This window comes from Rhinolophus ferrumequinum, chromosome 2, assembly GCF_004115265.2.
Source record: "Rhinolophus ferrumequinum isolate MPI-CBG mRhiFer1 chromosome 2, mRhiFer1_v1.p, whole genome shotgun sequence".
NCBI classification, from domain to species: Eukaryota; Metazoa; Chordata; class Mammalia; order Chiroptera; family Rhinolophidae; genus Rhinolophus; species Rhinolophus ferrumequinum.
In genome coordinates, this window is record NC_046285.1 from 39,292,979 (window position 1) to 39,311,589 (window position 18,611).

The 18,611-nt window shown below is 36.2% G+C and overlaps 1 protein-coding gene across 4 annotated transcripts in view; it reads right to left on the minus strand.

Moving 5' to 3' along the window:
• BTLA (B and T lymphocyte associated) overlaps nucleotides 1–18,611 on the minus strand; it is a 56,497-nt gene that overhangs the window by 12,249 nt on the left and 25,637 nt on the right. For all 4 annotated transcript variants that reach the window (XR_004424466.1, XM_033121286.1, XM_033121294.1 and 1 more), the window contains one exon: nucleotides 4,496–4,804. Coding sequence is in view for 3 of the 4 variants with exons in the window: in XM_033121286.1 (XP_032977177.1) it covers nucleotides 4,496–4,804 (309 nt within the window). In the remaining variant the exon portion in view is untranslated. The remainder of the gene's footprint in view (nucleotides 1–4,495; nucleotides 4,805–18,611) is intronic.

Consider the following 18,611-nt stretch of genomic DNA (forward strand, 5'->3'; position numbering starts at 1 on the left):
TAAAATGAATATAAAGTAAAAATTACTATTTTAATCATTTAAAGTAAACAATTCAGTGGCATCGAAGGTATTCACAGTGTTGTGCAACCATCACCACTATCAAGTTTTAGAACATTTTCCTCACCCCAAAAAGAAACTGCATACCCGTTAAGCTGTCGCTCCCCATTCTCCCTTTTTCCCAGTCCCTGGCAACCATTAATCACTTTCTCTTCTATGGATTTACCTATTTTAGGTATTTCATATAAACAGAATCATGCAATATGTGATCTTTTGTATCTGCCTTCTTTTACTTAGCATAATGTTTTTGGGGCTCATCTACACTGTAGAATGTATTAGTACGTCATTCCATTTATGACTGAGTACTAGAATAATATTCCATTATATGATTTACCATGTTTCCTTTATCCATTTATCAGTTGATGGACATTTGGATTGTTTCCATTTTTTAGTTGTTGTGAATAGTGCTGCTATAAACATTCATGTACAAGTTTTTTATGGACATATATTTTCATTTCCCTTGAGTAATTACCTAAGAATGGAATTGCTGTGTCTGTGGCAACTATGTTTAACCTTTTGAAGAACCGTCAGACTGTTTTCCAAAGTAGCCACACCATTTTAAATTCCCACTGGCAATGTATAAAGGTTTTGATTTGTTCACACCCTTGCCAGCACTTACTTTATTGTTTTTTTAAATTCTAGACTGTGAAGTAGTATTATCATAGTTTTGATTTGCATTTCCCTGATGCCTACTGACACTGAGCATTTTTCATGTGCTTACTGGCCATTTACTTGTACATATCTTCTTTGAAGAAATGTCTGTTCAAATCTTTTGCCTATTTTTAAGAATTGTCTGTTCGTAGTAGAGTTGTAAGGATTCTTTATTTATTCTAGGCACTTGTCCCTTAGCAGATATATGATTGGTAAATATTTTCTCACATTCTGTATGTTGTCTTTTCACTTTCTTGATAGTGTCCTTTGATGCAGAAAAGTTTCTAGTTTTGATAAATACAAATTATCTATTTTTTTCTTTTGTTGCTTATGCTTTTGATATCAATCTAAAAAACGATTGACAAATCCACGATCATGAAAATTTGCTCTATGTTGTCTTCTAAAGAAACATATATAGTTTTATGTAAACACAGATTTTATAGTTTTAGTTCTTATATTTAAATAAGATCCATTTTTACTTTTTCTTTTTAATTGTGTGAGGTAGAGACCCAAATCACTCTTTTGCATGTGGATATCCAATTGTCCCAGTATCATTTATTGAACAAATTATTCTTTTCCCAAAGAATGGTTTGGCATTCTTGTCAAAAATCAATCGACCAAGGATGTGTGGGTTATTCTGGATTCTCAATTCTATTCCATTGATCTATATATTTTTCCTTAAGCCAGTACCACAGTTTTGATTATTGTAGTTTTGTAATAAGATTTGAAATAGGGAAGTGTTGAGTCTTCCAATATGGTTCTTCTTTTTTAACTCTCTCTCTCTCTTTTTTTTTTTTTTTGCCTGTTCTGGGCTCATTGCAATTCCATGACTTTGAGAATCAGCTTTTCCATTTCTGCAAATAAAAGGTTGTTGGGATTTTGATGGAGATTACATTGAGTCTGTAGATCACTTTGGGAACTACTGCCATCTTAACAATGTCAAATCTTTTAATCTATGAACATGGGTTGTCTTTCTATTTATTTACATCTTTAATTTCTTTCAGCCATGTTTTATTCAGTGCATAAGTCTTGCACATCCTAGGTTAAATTTCTTCCTAATTATTTCATTCTTTTTGATGCTATTCTAAATGGAATTGTTTTCTTAATTTCCTTTTCAGATTGCTAGTTCATTACTAGTGTATACAAATGTTACTGATTTTTATTGTTTTACTTATTTATTTCATTAAATGTATTGGGGAGACATTGGTTAATAAAATTATATGTTTCAAGTGTACAATTCTATAATACATCATCTATATATTGCATTGTGTGTTCACCACCCAGAGTCAGTTCTCCTTCTATATTTGATCCCCTTTACCCTCTTCTATCTCTCTTATCCCCCACTTACCCTCTGGTATAACTAAACTGTTGTTTGTGTCTATGAGTTTTGGTTTGTTTGTCATGTTTGTTTGTTGCTTTCAGTTTTATATCCCACATATGAGTGAAATCATATGTTCCAACTTTTTCTGACTTATTTTGCTTAGCATGATAATCTCAAGATGCATCCATGTTGTTGCAAATGTCAGTATTTCATCTTTTTATGGCCTAGTAATATTCCATTGAATGTATGTACCACATCTTCTTTATCCAATCATCTATTGAAGGATACTTCAGTTGTTTTCATGTCTTGGCCATGATGAATAATGCTACAATGAACACAAGGGTACATATGTCTTTACAGATAAATGTTTTCAGATTTTGGGGGTAGATATCCAGAAAAGGGATTGCTGGATCGTATGGTAATTCTATTCTTAATTATTTGAGGAATCTCTGTACTGTTTTCCTAGTGGCTATACCAATTTACCTTCCCACTAGCAGTGTATGCGGCTTCCTTTTTCTCTGCAACCTCTCCAACATTTGATGTTACTTGTCTTGTTAATAATAGCCATGTTAACAAGTATGGGGTGGTATCTCATTGTGGTTTTGATTTGCATTTCTCCAATAGCTAGTGAAGTTGAGCATCTTTTCATATATCTGCTGCTGTTTGTATGTCTTCTTGGGAGAAGTATCTCTGTAGGTCTTCTGCCCATTTTTAATCGGATTGTTTGGTTTTTTTGTTGTTGAGACGTAAGAGTTCTTTTTATATTTTGGATATTTGCCCCTTATTGGAGGTTTTGTTTGCAAATATCTTCTCCCATTCAGTTGGTTGCCCCTTTGATATGCTGATGGTTTCTTTTGCTGTAACGAAACTTTTTGGTAATATACAGATTTAATGAAATCCTCATCAAAATCCGAATGGCATATTTTGAAAAAAAAAATTTTTTTAAATCATCAGATTTGCATGGAATCACTAAAGATCCTGAATAGTCAAAGCAATCCTGAGAAAAAGGAATAAAGCAGGAGGTGTCACATACACTGACTTCAAATTTTACTACAAAATGGCAATAATCAAAACAGCATGGTATTGACAATGAAACAGAATTGAGAACACAGAAATAAGCCCACATATAGATGGGCAAATAATTTTTGATGAAGAAGCAAAAACACAATGGAGAAAAAAAATCCTCTTCAGTAAATGGTGCTGGGAAAATTGGAAAGCCATATGCAAAAGAATGAAATTAGACTGCTATCTGTCACCGTACAGCAAAGTTAATTCAAAATAGATCAAAGACCTAACTATAAGACCTGAAATGATAAATTGCATAGAAGAAAACATAGGTATCAAACTTATAGACGTTGGTCTCAGAGAGGATTTTATGAATTTGACCTCAAAGGCAGTAAAAAGAAAAATAAATGAATGGGACTACATAGAAATATTACTGATTTTTCTTTTAATCATACAACTTGTCAAATTTGTTTATTAGCTCTATCTAATCTGTAGTTTTTGTGGATTTTTAAGTATTTTCTCCACATAAGATCATGTCATCTGTGAATAAAGATTTTCACTTGTTCCTTTCCAATTTGGATGTTTTATATATATATATATATATATATATATATTTATTTATTTATTTATTTCCTAATTGTGCTGGCTAGAACTTGCAGTTCAAGGTTGAAAAGACGTGGCAAAAGCAGACATCCTTCTTTTGTTCCTGTTCTTAGAGGGAAAATTTTCAAACTCTCACCATTGAGTTTGATACTAGCTTTGGAATTTTCATAAACCAAATATTTTTTTACTCTCCTTTACTCCACTCTTTCCTTTTCCATGTTTCATTTAACTTGGTTTTACCCAACTTAACCTCAACCTGTGTTTTCTTTGCTGTTTGAACCTATTGAGGTCCTCTGGAGAGGGTTTGGGGAGACAGCTAAGTCTATGAATATTCCCAAAACTCATCAGGGAGTCAGGTTATTTGTGTTCTGTTTGCCTTCTGTGAAAAATATGAACTATTAACAAGTGTATAATTTTCTGAGCACTACAAACATAACTTCAAGTAATTATTATCACTAAAAATCAAGGACAGAAAAATGGAGGGGAAAAAAGAAAAGAAAAACCAAGGACAGAGACTAGAAAGCTATCTACTACTATTGGCATTCATTTTGTACTTTTCCCCACATTTCAGTGATCTACTTTTGGACTTATCAAATAAATTTTATACCCTCTAAAGGCAAAAGCAATAACTTTTATTATATTTTCTTTACTCTGCTCTAATTAACTCACCTCAAAACATATATACATATACACATGCACACATGTATGTGTACATGTGTCACAGTTTGTGAGGTGTGGAAGTGTTCTAATGTTTTATATAAGTTCAGTGTCTAACATAATTACTTGAGAATCTGGGTTTCCCTTTTCCTTGAAACATAATGAGACAAACATTAGATAATCTTGGTGTCTAGAACTCACCTGTCACATAAATGGTTATTAAATGGCTTTCCAAGAGTCCAGATGAAGCCCTCAAAGAACAGCGGTATGATCCATTGTCACTAACCAGCACTTGATCAAAATGCAGAATAAAAACTGACATGTTCTTCCTGTCTTCCCAAGTCATGTTTCTATCCCCAAGTCTTAAACACCTTTGTTCTTTGAACTTGCACCAGGTCACATTAGATTTGTTAGCACAGTGTCCCACAGGGCATTCCAGTTGAAGTGAATCCCCTGCTGTGACGTTCATGGACTGTCTCCTAACATAAAGTTGTTCACATGATTTGTCCCCTGAAAGATGAAAACAAACTTAAAATCAAATCTATTCTGGAAGGACCAGATATTTGCCACTTCAACAGTTTCTGCCAAAGACTTCTCAAGCATGATTCTATCATTTTTCCAGATAATATTTTCCAGCAATTAACCCTCACTAGCAAAGTGTCTGACACATAGTAGGCAAATAACAAATATTTGTTGAAAAAAACCAGATAAATCATTTCCTCAATTGTTCAATAATTTTCTCAATTTCCATAATTTTAGTAATATTTTTATTATGAAATTACATTTTATTGTATTTTTACTTATTTTATTATTTTGTAGCTATTACAATAGGTAGCAAATAATAACAGCAATTTTTTGTTAGTTACTTATTATATTCCTGGGGCTGTTAAAATGCATAAATATTTTAACTCATTTAATCCACACAATAAAAATGATATGTTATTATGAACCCTGTTTTACAGCTAAGGAAACTGAAGAAGTAAATAATTTGACTAAAGTTATATGCTAATAATTAGGATAATCAAGATTTAAATTTATATTAGAGTCCATTACTCTATAATTTATTAACTATTCCTCCATTGTTTCTTGAGCAGTAATCACCTTTTCTATTACTAGCTCTAGTATATTCCAATAAGTGGAAAAGAGCAATTTTTGTAGACAACTATTTTCCTATAATACTTGGCATTAGAAACTTTTTTTACTTGTTTTTCAGGGCTTTAATTCTGTCTTGAAATTTTTTCCATGACTTTTTTCCATGTATGAGACATGAAACTTAAGATGCTATCTGAAAATAGTATGATCTGAGATAACTTAAATTTTTTATGTTTTCCTAATTGGGAAGAAGAACAGTGATCTACCTCTTTTGGAAGTTCTGCCTACTGGCTCAACACACAGGAAATATGCCTCCTTTTGTTTTGATGGGGAGATATATTTTTCTGGAAATAGATTTTTCTATCATCTTCTATGAACATTCTGTTAGTAATTGTCAATTGAATATAAAATTTGCAGCCAAGAAAACATTTCTTAAATATCCTATATTATTGAATAAGTTCTGTTACCCAAAACTTATCATGAAAATATTTATTGGTAACCTCAACATCTAGGATATAACTGAGAATGAAAGTACATGAAAAATAAATCTTTAAGCAAGCAAAATAGATATTGCAAGATTTAAAATTTATCTCATTTTATTCATAATTCTTACAATTCCTTTATCATTTCCTAATTAGCCCAGAGGGCAAAATTGTGTTATATAACACAGAGTAATAACTATATTCATAATGATAAAATTGAACCAACAATAAAACATTAAATTATATTTAATATTACCCATTTTTTGAAACAAAGAAGTATTTAATCTCTTTTAAGAATTTCATCAGAAATGATTAGTTCAAAAAATGTTTTAGGAAGAATAGCCTGAACTCTACCTGAACAGAAGTCCTACAACTAAGGGCATGCAGAGGAAACCACCTTGATACTAGCAAGAGGGGCAGAGATGCAGAATGGGCTAGTTCCACACTATCATGTGATTGTTAAAAACTGAGAGGACTATTTTGGCTGCAGAGGTCCTCCTGGAGGAGCAAGGGGTCCCAGACCCACACCAGACTCCCCAGCCCAGGTTCCAGTGCCAGGAAGAGAAGTCCCCACAACTTCTGGCTGTGAAAACCAGCAGAGATTGTGGCTGAGGAAGACGAAATGCAGCTGGAGTTCCAGGCATTCCTCTTAAAGAGACTGTGCATGGACTCACTTGTTCTGAACTCCAGCACTGGGGCAGCAGCTTGAAAAGCACAAGAGACAAACAGAGAGGAACTGAATTATCTGGCTTCAGAGCAAGGGCTGGAGGGGCAGCATTCTCCCAGACAGAAGTGCTGATAGAAGCCATTGTTCCTTTGTTGAGCCCTCCTCTCACCCAGCATGCAGATGTGGGTGTCCTCCATATCTGAGTTTTCATCAAACTGGCTAACTCTGGTCTCTCCACCCTGGTGATTCTCTGAGAAACCACCTCACCCAAATTGCAGCCCCATCCAAGCTGCTTCCAGTGGCTTTGCCATACAAGTGCACTACGTTGGTTTATGCTTTGGACTTTCCTAAAAACCAAAACAAGCATCATCTGTCTTCGGTATGTCCTGCACTTCTTCCTGAGCAACCCTAAGTCTGGCATCCATGGCAGCCAGCCTCAGTTTGTGGCTTAGCCTTTCCAGGGAAACTCCAAACACAGCATGATTGGCAGCAATCTGTGAATTGCTTTGTAGCTCATGCCAAGTGGCCCTGGGCAGGACACAGGCTATAGCTGAACTTGGCCTGAGGTGGGGCCCCTGCCAGTAGGGCTTGGGGCTGGCACACCTTTTGGCCAGCTTCTGACCATGCTGGAGCACCACCCAACCTCCTCTGAGGATGACACACCCAAAGGGAATACTGGGAAGAACACTGCTAAAGTGAATCCTGCTCCATAGGGTCAACCCCTACACAACAGCTCCTTCACTGCAATCATGGCCAGTCCTCACAAACAATCAGCCTGAGAGTCAATCCCTTCCATTGACATGCAAGAAACAACCAAGGCTCAACTATAACAGGAGGGCACACACCTGGCTCAGGTGACCAGGGAGACTGTGACACTGGGCCCTACAGGACACCTACTACATAAGGCCATTTTACTAAGACTGGAAGACATAGAAGCCCTACCTAATACATAGAAACAAACACAGGGAGGCAGCCAAAAATGAAGACACAAACATCCCAAATGAAAGAACAGAACAAAGTGCCAGAAAAAGAACTAAACAAGACGGAGAGGCAATCTACCAGATGCAGAGTTCAAAACAATGGTTATAAGGATGCTCAATGATCTCAAGGAGAACTTCAACAAAGCCATTGGAAACATAAAAATGGAGGTAGAAAACATAAAAAAGAACCAGTCAGAAATGAAGAATATAATAACTGAAATAAAAAAAACATATTAGAGTGAATCAACAGTAGATTAGATGAAGTAAAGAACTGAATCAGTAATTTAGAAGATAAGGAAGCAGAAAACACCCAATCAGAACAGAAAAAAAAAAAAAAGAATTAAAAAAGATTAGGATTGTTTGAGGGGCCTCTGGGACAACATTGAGTGTACCAACATTTGCATCATAGGGGTACCAGGAGGAGAAGAGAGAGAGCAAAAAATTGAAAACCTATTAGAAGAAATAATGACTGAGAAGTTTCCTAACCTGGTGAAGGAAATATACATACAAGCCCAAGAAGCACAGAGTCCCAAACAAGATAAACCAAAAGAGGCCCACACCAAGACACATCATAATTAAAATACCAAAGATTAAAGACAAAGAGAGAGTCTTAAAAGCAGCAAGAGAAAAGCAGTTAGTTACCAACAAGGCAGCTCCCATAAGACAGTTAGCTGGTTTCTCAACAAAACTTTGCAGGCCAGAAGGGACTGGCATGAAATGTTCAAAGTGATGAAAAGTAAAGACCTACAACTGAGATTGCACCCAGCAAACTGTACCCAGCAAAGCTATCATTTAGAATGAAAGGACAGATAAAGAGCTTCCCAGACAAAAAAAAAAAAAGCTAAAAGATTTCATCACCACCAAACCAGTATTACAAGGAAGGTTAGAGGGATTTCTTTAAGAAGATGAAGAATTAAAAAAAAAAAAAAGATTTAAAATATGAATAATAAAATGGCAATAATTACATATCTATCAGCAATACTTTAAATGTAAATGGGTTAAATATTCCAATCAAAAGATAGAGTGGTTGAATGGATAAGAACACAGGACCCTTACATATGTTGCCTACAAGAGACTCACTTCAGATTGAAAGACATACATAGACTGAAAGTAAAGTGATGGAAAAGATATTTCATAGAAAAAAAAAGCTGGGGTAGTAATACTTGTACCAGACAAAACAGACTTTAAAACAAAGGCTATGGCAAGAGACAAAGAAGGGTCCAGTAATTCCAGAAGGGTATTAATCTAAAGAAATCCAAAACACTACTTCAAAGAGACATGTAAATCCATATGTTCATTGCAGCATTATTTACAATAGCCAAGATACGGAGGCAACCTAGGTGTCCATCAATAGATAAATGGATAAAAAAGATGTGGTACATATATACAATAGAATATTACTCAGCAATAAAAAAGAATGAAATCTTGCAATTTCCAACAACATTGATGGACCTAGCGGATATTGTGCTGAATGGAGTAAGTCAGACTAAGAAAGACAAATGCCACATGATTTAACTAACATGTGGAATCTAAAGAAAAAAATTAGCCTCAGTTTGTGGCTTAGTCTTTCCTGGGAAACTCCAAACACAGCATGATTGGAAGCAATCTGTGAATTGCTTTGTAGCTCATGCCAAGTGGCCCTGGGCAGGGCACAGGCTATAGCTGAACAGACAAAACAGAAACAAACTCAAATGTACAGAGTACATTTTGAGGGTTGCCAGATTGAGGGGTGGGGTGGGTGAAAAGGAGGAAGTGATCAAGAAGTATAAATTGGTAGTTATAAAATAGTCATAGGGATGTAAAGTAAAGCATAAGGAAAATAGTCAACAATATTGTAATAACTATTTATGGTGTCAGATAGGTACTAGATTTATTGGAGTGATACTTTTGTAAGTTATGTAAATGTCCAATCACTATATCACAAATTTGAAACTAATATATATTGTATCCCAACTGCAGTGGAAATATTTTTTAAATGATTAAAATTTTAAAAAGTTTTGGTCTCCAAGGGGGCAAAATTCAATTACTTAGATCATACATTCATGTGGAGTATTCATTTTCTGATAATTGCTGGAGTATACTGTCTCTTTTGAGACTCATGCATAAGTGGAGCATGAGAAATGATACCAATTTATGACATCTACTTAACCTTTTTCATCAGTTACATCATGAGTGTGTATAAATCATATAATGATCTACTAATACAGAATTGACTGTGCTGGTAAAACAAAACAAATAAAATCAACCAAGATTCCCTTTGGTTAAACACTTTGTAGTGATTTATCTTTTTATTTTTCCGTAGAGTTAAGGCTAAGCAGGTGGTCTTAAGTTGTTTTCTCTTTAAGTTCCTTTTCCTACATCCTTATAGTTCTTTCTTGGTTCTGTTTTTCTCTGTTTTGAACTACTGTTTCAGAATATAGCCCCTCATTAATTGATTTCACTCATATTCAAAAATTCTTCTGAATAGATTCACAGTATTATAGGTTATAATTACATAAGCATAACTCAGATCATAGCCAAAATTCTCTTTTAAAGACAAAGAGGGCTAAGGACTAATCAGATATTGAACTGGGGGACAACTCTTGGCCCTCTGTTCCACATATTGCTCTAACTAACATAATGTTCCACTTTCTTTCTACACTCTTGCCAGCATGAATATGCTCATTTTTAGCTATTTCCTAATACCCAATAAACCTCTTACTATAATTTATGCTTAAATGTCATCAGTCCTTACTCAAAATAATTATAACACGATTGAGTTTTCAGGAATCAGATGGAGATAAGGGACCTGCAAAGAACTTTTAAGAACCTCTGAATATTTGAATATTTATAACTGCTCTGAGACCTCAAGCAAGCTCGCATTAAGACTTCCTAATTTGCTTGCTCCAAAAATTCAGAATAAAAATGAAAGCGAACTAAAAGCCAAGTTATGAGGATGAGGTTTTCAAAAAATTGAAGAGAGAGAGTAAAATATTTACCAAAAGGAAGTGCCTAACAATGTAAAACTAGATGTGGTTAGACTTCTGACAAAAAAGCAAGGAGGCATGGGCAGAAAAGCCAAGTGAAACCCTTATTTCCAGAAGTCCAATCCTCTCCCTAAAGTTAATAGACTGTATCAGCCTTCTAACTTCCCTTTTCATTTACTTGGATAAGTCAGTTATATTTAATGGAGTCTATATCTCTGTGCCAGCATTGTGAAAAATGACTAGATAGTTATAGACAAAGACCTTCCCTCAAGGAACCTACCATTTAATTAGTGGGACAAGATTAACTAACAACAAGGTCTCTTTTCTGGAATAAATTTACTATCTACCACTCTTTTTTTCTTCAAGTTTACCTGAGCTGAAAGCAAGGCTCAGAGGGACCTTGTATACTAGTTGTTAAATGGTATCGGAATAAATAAGACATCGTGCCCGCCTTCATGGGGCTTGCCCTCCAGTGGAAAATAAAGGTATTAGACAAATGGGAGAATGAAATAACATGGTAAAGCGGTGCACACTTTTCTTATTTTTTCTTTTCTTTTCCCTCTTCTTCCGCCTCCTCCTCACCCCCACTCCGGTTCAAGCCATTGTTTCTCAGTCTAGTTGTGTAGGACACAGCTCCCTGGCCCATGCTGGTATCATGAGCCTTGCTCTCCCCCACCCTGCTGAGACAGAGGGTCGCTGGTCATCGGTCAGCGCTCACAGCAGCTCACGGCATCTCTTGCCGGCCACTCATGCTGGTTGCTGGCCCCTGACGTTGCAGCACACGGTAGCCCACGGCAGCACAGCAGCCTGTAGCAACACACAGCAGCCCATGGCAGCCCAGGGCAACTACGGCAGCTCACGCTGGAGGTGCACATTTTCATGGGTGTGCAGAAGATTCACTTCCGCTGGGGCCATTGGGGCAAGGCTTAATGGAAAGGTTGTATTTGATCTGCATTGCAGTGAATGAGTAGCTCTTTGATAATTAGAGAAGTGAACAGGCATGGGAGGTATTTTGTAACTAAGGAAATGAAAGGGCAAAGGTGGAGAAGCCAGGAATTTCATGGCCATTTCTAAGACTTGATACATATTTGGATCATGATTTTATGAAATAGTGACATGAAGACCACTAGTTGTTTCAGAATAAATGAAATAAGCATTGAGTGGGACAAGAGAACCATGACAAAATACACAGCCTGATTCTTTGGGGTTATTTATTAAGGGCATAGAAATAACTACAAATGAGAATATTCATTTGAACATGCTAACACATTGTGATATTGGTACACTCACCTAGCCCTACGGGCCCTCAGTTTTTAAAAAAAATTAAATAAAAGGATTGGATTTAAAAACAAGAAAATTCTTACCCACTATCCTTCCTACACAAAAACACATATACAACTTCACCTCCTTTAGTGTGTGACTGACACTATAAAATCACCTCTACGCCTCACTTTCTGTGACAACATGTTACCTTTCCATTTAGCCATTGGGCTGTCAAGCAATGCTAGTAGCACCATTGGACATCCCTTCTAGTTCCAGCGTTTTACGACTATACGCTTGGGAGGAGTACACAAAGTGGAGAAGAGAGCTAGCTAGCTATTGGTCTCGGCCACATCACTGACTTGCAATGGGATTATGGAAACAAACTGCAGTTCCTGCACATTCTTCTCAGTAGGATGAGGATCACTGAAGGCCATATTGGCTGGCATAGGAATTTTTCTCGAGTGGAGGAATAAATAAATAAATGCAGGTTTGCCAACAGGCACTAAAAGTCATCAAGAATACTCCCCTTTGTGTAAAGAAGGTATTATATTCCCTGTGTATCTGAGACTGAACTTGACGTTTGTAGTGCAGGAATGCTGCACTGAGCTAAGTGGCACAATTCTAATTTTCCATCGACCAGTGTGTTGATACTTTGTTGCTTGTCTTGAATTGTGCATATCCATCTTATGTCACTCAGGACATCCAAAGCTTTCCCCATGGGGTTTCTCTTGTCAAAAAAAAATTTTTTTTTCAGAAGAGGGATGAAGATCACAGTTGCTTTTGGCTGGGATTTATAAGCCATTACTTATGATTGTTCCTGCTGTTACTGCTTGTGCTGTTTTTCTCAAACATTCATATTTAATGGTAGGAAATTTTCAATGTCAAAAATAAATTTAAATACATGCAGTAAAAGGATGAAACTTCTACCATCCCCAGGCTATCAAATGATACAGTATCTCTTTTCAAGTCACTATAGGTTTAGGAAGTTGCTTATTTTAAAAATGCTTATGAAAACCACTACTATATTATCACAGTATGTATATTCCATGACTAAGCTGTAACTGGCATATTTGATGCCCAGAGTATATTTTTGAAAACATATGGAAAAATATTTTCAGAAATAATCATGAAATGAAACAAACAATAAAATGAACAGAAAAGACACATAGTCAGTGAACACATAGTTCATTAAAGTTTATATGTAAAACCATGCAAGATAAAAGATATTTGAAAAATAATATTAGAATAAAACAAGAAGACTGTACAGCTATTTTTAAAGTAATTTTTATATCTACATAAATTGTGTGAACTTTGATCCTTTAGTTATAGCCTGATATAGTAATTTATATAAATAATTTTCCAGTAACTATAAGTGAATTTCATTAAAACTGAAATTCTACAAAAGATACAATTTATGCAATTACTAAATTGTACCACTAATATACAGTGTTTTTTTCTTGATTCATTTTTTAAATTTTAAAACAACACTTTAAAGAGAATATATTTCAATTGTAAAAATTTTAATCAATAAAACATTTTATGTGTGAACTTTAGTTCCTATGTTAAATTACCTCACAATATGTATACTTTCAGTATTTTAAATTTTAAACAAATAAATATTCAAAATGGTTGCATAGAATGAAAGAAATAAAACTACTGCTCACATTCGGTTTCTTTGTCTCTATAATCACTGAGGTTTTATTGTGTATTTAAAACCTACTTCTTAAATGCAGAATTGGGGAGTACCACAGGGACTAAAGATTCAAACTATGCCTGGAGAAAGCTGGAGTGATTCTAAACATTATGAATTTACTCTTGAAATGTAGCTGAATTTGTATATGTCTAGGGCCAGCTCTATAACTGGGGAGTTCTCTTAGTTAACTTTCATGTAGAATGCAATGGTCATCAAAACATAAGTACTAAAAATGGGTTATTTTGAAGCTAACATACCTCTATTCAAACTCAGCAGTAACCACAGTGATTATTTAGAAATTTAGACCAGAACAATCAGGGAAGAGGAAAGGCCAGTATTTTATCACTGATATTGTTTACAATTGCAGGTATACGGTGATAATTAAAAGTAGACCAACTTTAACTTGTTTTTAAATTCTGTACAATGTACCCCCTTATTGCCCACATCCAGGGTTGTGGACATCTCACTGTCATAACTATTTAGGAATGTGACAGTTTCCAGTGCAAACGTGATGCAGAAAGAGGTTTACATTGCTCTTTAATTTTCCCATTAGATTTTTCTTTGATTGTCTTGAACAAGATATAGTCTCTCAGAGCTTTCAAATCTCCGAGAGAGAGACTCTTTCTGTCTGGGTTAATCAAACAAGGCTTCCAAAAGGAGGTTGAACCCCCTCTTGCTCCAAACCCCATCCTGGAGCAAATCTGGTCCTCCTCCCATTATCATAGTACAATACCACCATTTACCTAGTCATATGGGAGCTATCTTGGTCCCTTTTCCCTTTACTGCTCCATTCCACCAGTCACCAAGTTAACTCGATTGAGCATCCAGAATATCTTTTGAATTTGTTTCCATGCCAGTGCTTTAATTTGAGTCTCATTCTATTTCATGTCACAGCCTACCAACTAGTCTTCTTCATTCCAGACTTAACCTTGTTCCCCTCTCGCCACCCCAATCCTCTCCACATCACTGTTACAGTTCACATCCTTAAAATGAAAATCCCATCACAAGGCTTTTTACCTAAAACCCTCCAGAGAGTCCTCAATGTCTGCAGAAACATGTTCAGACTTCATCAAATGGCATTTAGCCCCTGAGTTCTTATGAAAACTCACCGACCCCCATATTCCAGCAACCCAAGTCCACTTAATGTTCCCCCCAGGCCTGGCGAAAGTTCCATGTTTTTTGTGTGACATGCATCACTCTATTAGAATTAAATATGAGTTTATGCATCTGTCTTCCTATCTGCTCTATGACCTTCTTAGTAGGATGGTAACTGTCTCTGCATAAGGAGACAGCCTTAGAAAAGGTATGAAAGTGAGATGGCACAATGTACCCTGAGACTAAACAGAGAGAGCTTCACAAAGTGAAAAATCTGTTCACAACTCTAACTAATGCTTTCTGTGCATTAGGACACAGAGCAGACACAGCTGAGCCCTTAGAGCGATGATCCAAAGGTACTGAGGTGAAGAATGTGTGCATCTCAATATACCCTGTTGTGGTTAATTTGTAACTATGAAAAACAAAAACAAAAACAAACTAGATCTCAATAGTATCAAGTATGGAAAGACCTGATTTATGTTCACTAAGGGGTGATATTCAAAATATTTAATGAGTGGTCATCCAGATACCTGGATCAGCTAGTCAGAAAGGCATGCCAGCCGCAAACAATTGTATGGTCCAGTACCTTCCAGCTGAGCAAGTGTAGCTGCAGGTATAAATACCATCAGGAGCCAAAGAGGGTAGGTAATTTGTGAAACTTATTAGCTCTTAAAAATAAGAGGTTCATGATTATGAATCTTATGAGAAATACAATTATTTCTTACCTTTAAAGACCATATACCTCGATTATAACATTACCATGTGGAAAATCGGAACTGAGCTTCACTATCCTTCCATTGAAAACTTCTTACATAGTTCAGGTGGGCCTGTCTTTCAGAGATGCTAGGCCCTCCACTGTGGTCACAGTGATTTCAGGAAGAAAAGCTGGGCTGAGAAAACTGAGAGAATATTTTAGAAGCCGTAGACAGCACCATCAAACAGGGCCTTCAGCATTTTATCAGAAACCAACGTGAGTATTCCTAACTATTGCCATCAGTGAGACAGTGATTATGTGTGATGCTCAGAGTAAATGTGGGTTATGTGTTATTAGAAACTCACAGGGAAAGTTCATCTCCTCCCTCTCCCAGATACTTCCTGGCCATCCTAATACATTGTGCTACAGAGATCACACTGAGATTCACTGGCATTTTCAAAAACCTAATAGATACTTAATATCTATGTGGGCAAAACTGCCAATTGCCCCCCAATATTAATGCTCCTCTTCTAATATCGTAGAAGAAAATGAAATGGGGTGAGGACCACCCAACTAGAACCTAAATGCTGCAGCATTTCTTATATCCACTTCTGGACAATGGGCTATTTGTGATGTATGCGGGTTCCAGGTTGTGCTCACAAGATAAATGTGGCTATTAGGTATGAGAAAAAGAGAAGTTGCAGAGCTCTACCAGTGAAACTGATGTTTCTCTATGACTAGCCAGGATGGCCCCTCTAACACTCTCCTGGACTGTGTTCAAAGTGAACCTCAAATTGTACATGTTTAGATTCTGAGCATACTAAAACGATACCCCTGCTTGTGTACACACAGACACATGCACACATGTTATTTCTTCCATAGAAATAAGCACAGAAATCAGAGCCCATAACCATGAGAGGATACCAGAAAGGTGGATGATATTGAGTTGATTTTGAAGGGAATGGAGAATGTTAGAAAATTCAAATAAATTGCTTACGATACAATTCAATGACATAAAGTAACTCAAGTCTCATGACTCACAAACTCTATTATCATTTCTCGATCACTGGAGATAATAGTAGATCATGATATCAAGAGTTATTTATAGATGACTTTTGTCAACCCAAATGAGAAATGGTTTCCCAATACTACTTTCTGAGAACTATCAAGATAATTAAATTTTGGACTAAAAGGAATTAAAAAAAAATTAGCTAACGTTATACAGCACCTACAATGCATCGGGCACTGTTCTAAGTGTTTCACAGAATTAATTCACTTAATACAACAACCCTATAGGGTCACTATCATTATTGTCCCCATTGCTTACATGAGGAAAGAGAACCAGAAAGGTAAATGGCAGAACAAGTAAATGGCAGAGATGGGATCGTAATCCAGGCAGTCTGGCTCTAGCGTCCCTGATTTTAACCGTTCCACCACTGCCTCTCCAAAGAACAAAGCAAAAGGCTGATTTCATTTTTGGACTTGATTATACATGCCTGTGAACAATTTTCTTTCAACCATTCTGAACTCCAAGTAAAGGTGAAACTCACAAACAATGGAAATTAAGTAGAAAAGCTCCAGCGAAGCAAGCTGAACAGCATTTGATCTCAACATTACAATAGAGGAAATTTTGATAGTGGGATAGAGGAAGCAACAATTAATTAAAGAGCTTTTCAGTGTTTGGAAAGTCTATTCAAGGCTGTGTATGAAAAGGTTAATCTTTTCATACCTTTAATCCAGGAAATCCTGTAGTTTCAGGATTCTTAGACAGTTACATAAAATGTAGTCATATTTTGAGGCAGACATTCTTCCAATAACAATACACAGGCATTTGGCAGAAGGCAGAGCTCCGTCTCTAGCATTCCACATGCACATTTCAATGGGAAAAAATGGCTACAGCCATAGAAATAAGCCTGGCAAAGACTCTAGAACTTCAAGGAATGAGAGACACATGCAGGTCACCTTCTGCCCTAATGTTTCTGCTCTGACTCAACGATATGGCCAGTTCACGGTGAAGCAGCACAATCTGTGTGGGATGTGGAGTATGGATCCATGGTCCCTATTGAACTGTCACAGTAGAGGTAAAAGAGGATGCAGGCAACACCCAAATGGAGACATAGCCCTAACCATTGTTTTTTCAAAGGAGCCAAACTACAAGAGTCGTCTGGTACTAGACCAGATTAGGATTATTTTTTTCTCACAATGAGCAGTGATAAATCAAAGATTTCTGATTGCCTTCATTCGAGATCATATATAATGCCAAATGGTAGCCAGATATTAACCTCAGTGCTCCTGGCTGTTTGAAGGTGGAATCTTCAGTTTGTTCTCAACTGAATAAGTGGTCCAGGGGCTCACAGCAGGAGCCACTCATCAGCAATGAGACAGGTGACAGGGGCTTCTCCACCTGCAGCCTAGTTCTCGCCAGCATAATTTGCTCACCTGTCCAGGAAGGGAAGGTGCTGACACTTTAATACTTTTCATTGGGACAGAAATCCTATGCGAGATACGGAGGGACAGAGTCCTCCCTGAGTTTTTTGAGAAACACATAAAGCAAGTAAACATAATTTTATTATAAAGAAAGAAGTTTGTAGAGAACATCACATTTTTTCCATCCTTATTCTTGATATAGCCTGATTCCTGGGAAGAGACACACAGATCTCACATTGCTTTGAAGTGGAGGTGAAAAATATTTTCTAAAGTCACTTTTAAACACTTTGAAACTGTGCCAGTGTAAAGAATTCAGTAATTAAGTCACAGGAAATCCCCAAGATATAAAGGTTAAAAGTAATGTGATTTTAAGGAATAGTCATCAGCTCTGTCTGGGAAACACAACTTACCAATCATTCCTTATCTTAACCTGTGTCTTTAATTTAATGCAAGTAATGCTGCACTCCTTCAACGGCTATGATAAGACACCTGGACAGAACCTTGTCCCAGGTTTTCCATTGCATTTTTTCAAATAATTTGATTCACTGTATTTGGGGCTAAATATATTATTGTACAATATATTTCATTTATTCATTTTATTTTTGCTTAACAAGCTCAACTATTTTAAATAATAATGTTAAAACTTATTTCCTGTTTAACTGAATTTTGTGGGAGTTGCTTGGTGAAAAGAATATTCACAAAAATATCGTTAACGTTTATCGGCTTTTTATTGTGTTCACTTACTGTGCCAGGTACTTCATCTATTTACTGCATTTATAGTCTCCACAACAGGCCTATAATTTAGGTACAATTATTAACTCTATTTTACAAATGAGGAAACTAAGGATAAGAGAGGATAAGAAGTTTAACCAAGATCACACAATAAGAGGTGGAGCCAGTAAATTAACCCAGTCTAACACCCAAGTTCATTTTTGGAAGCACAGTCAGAGGAGGAATA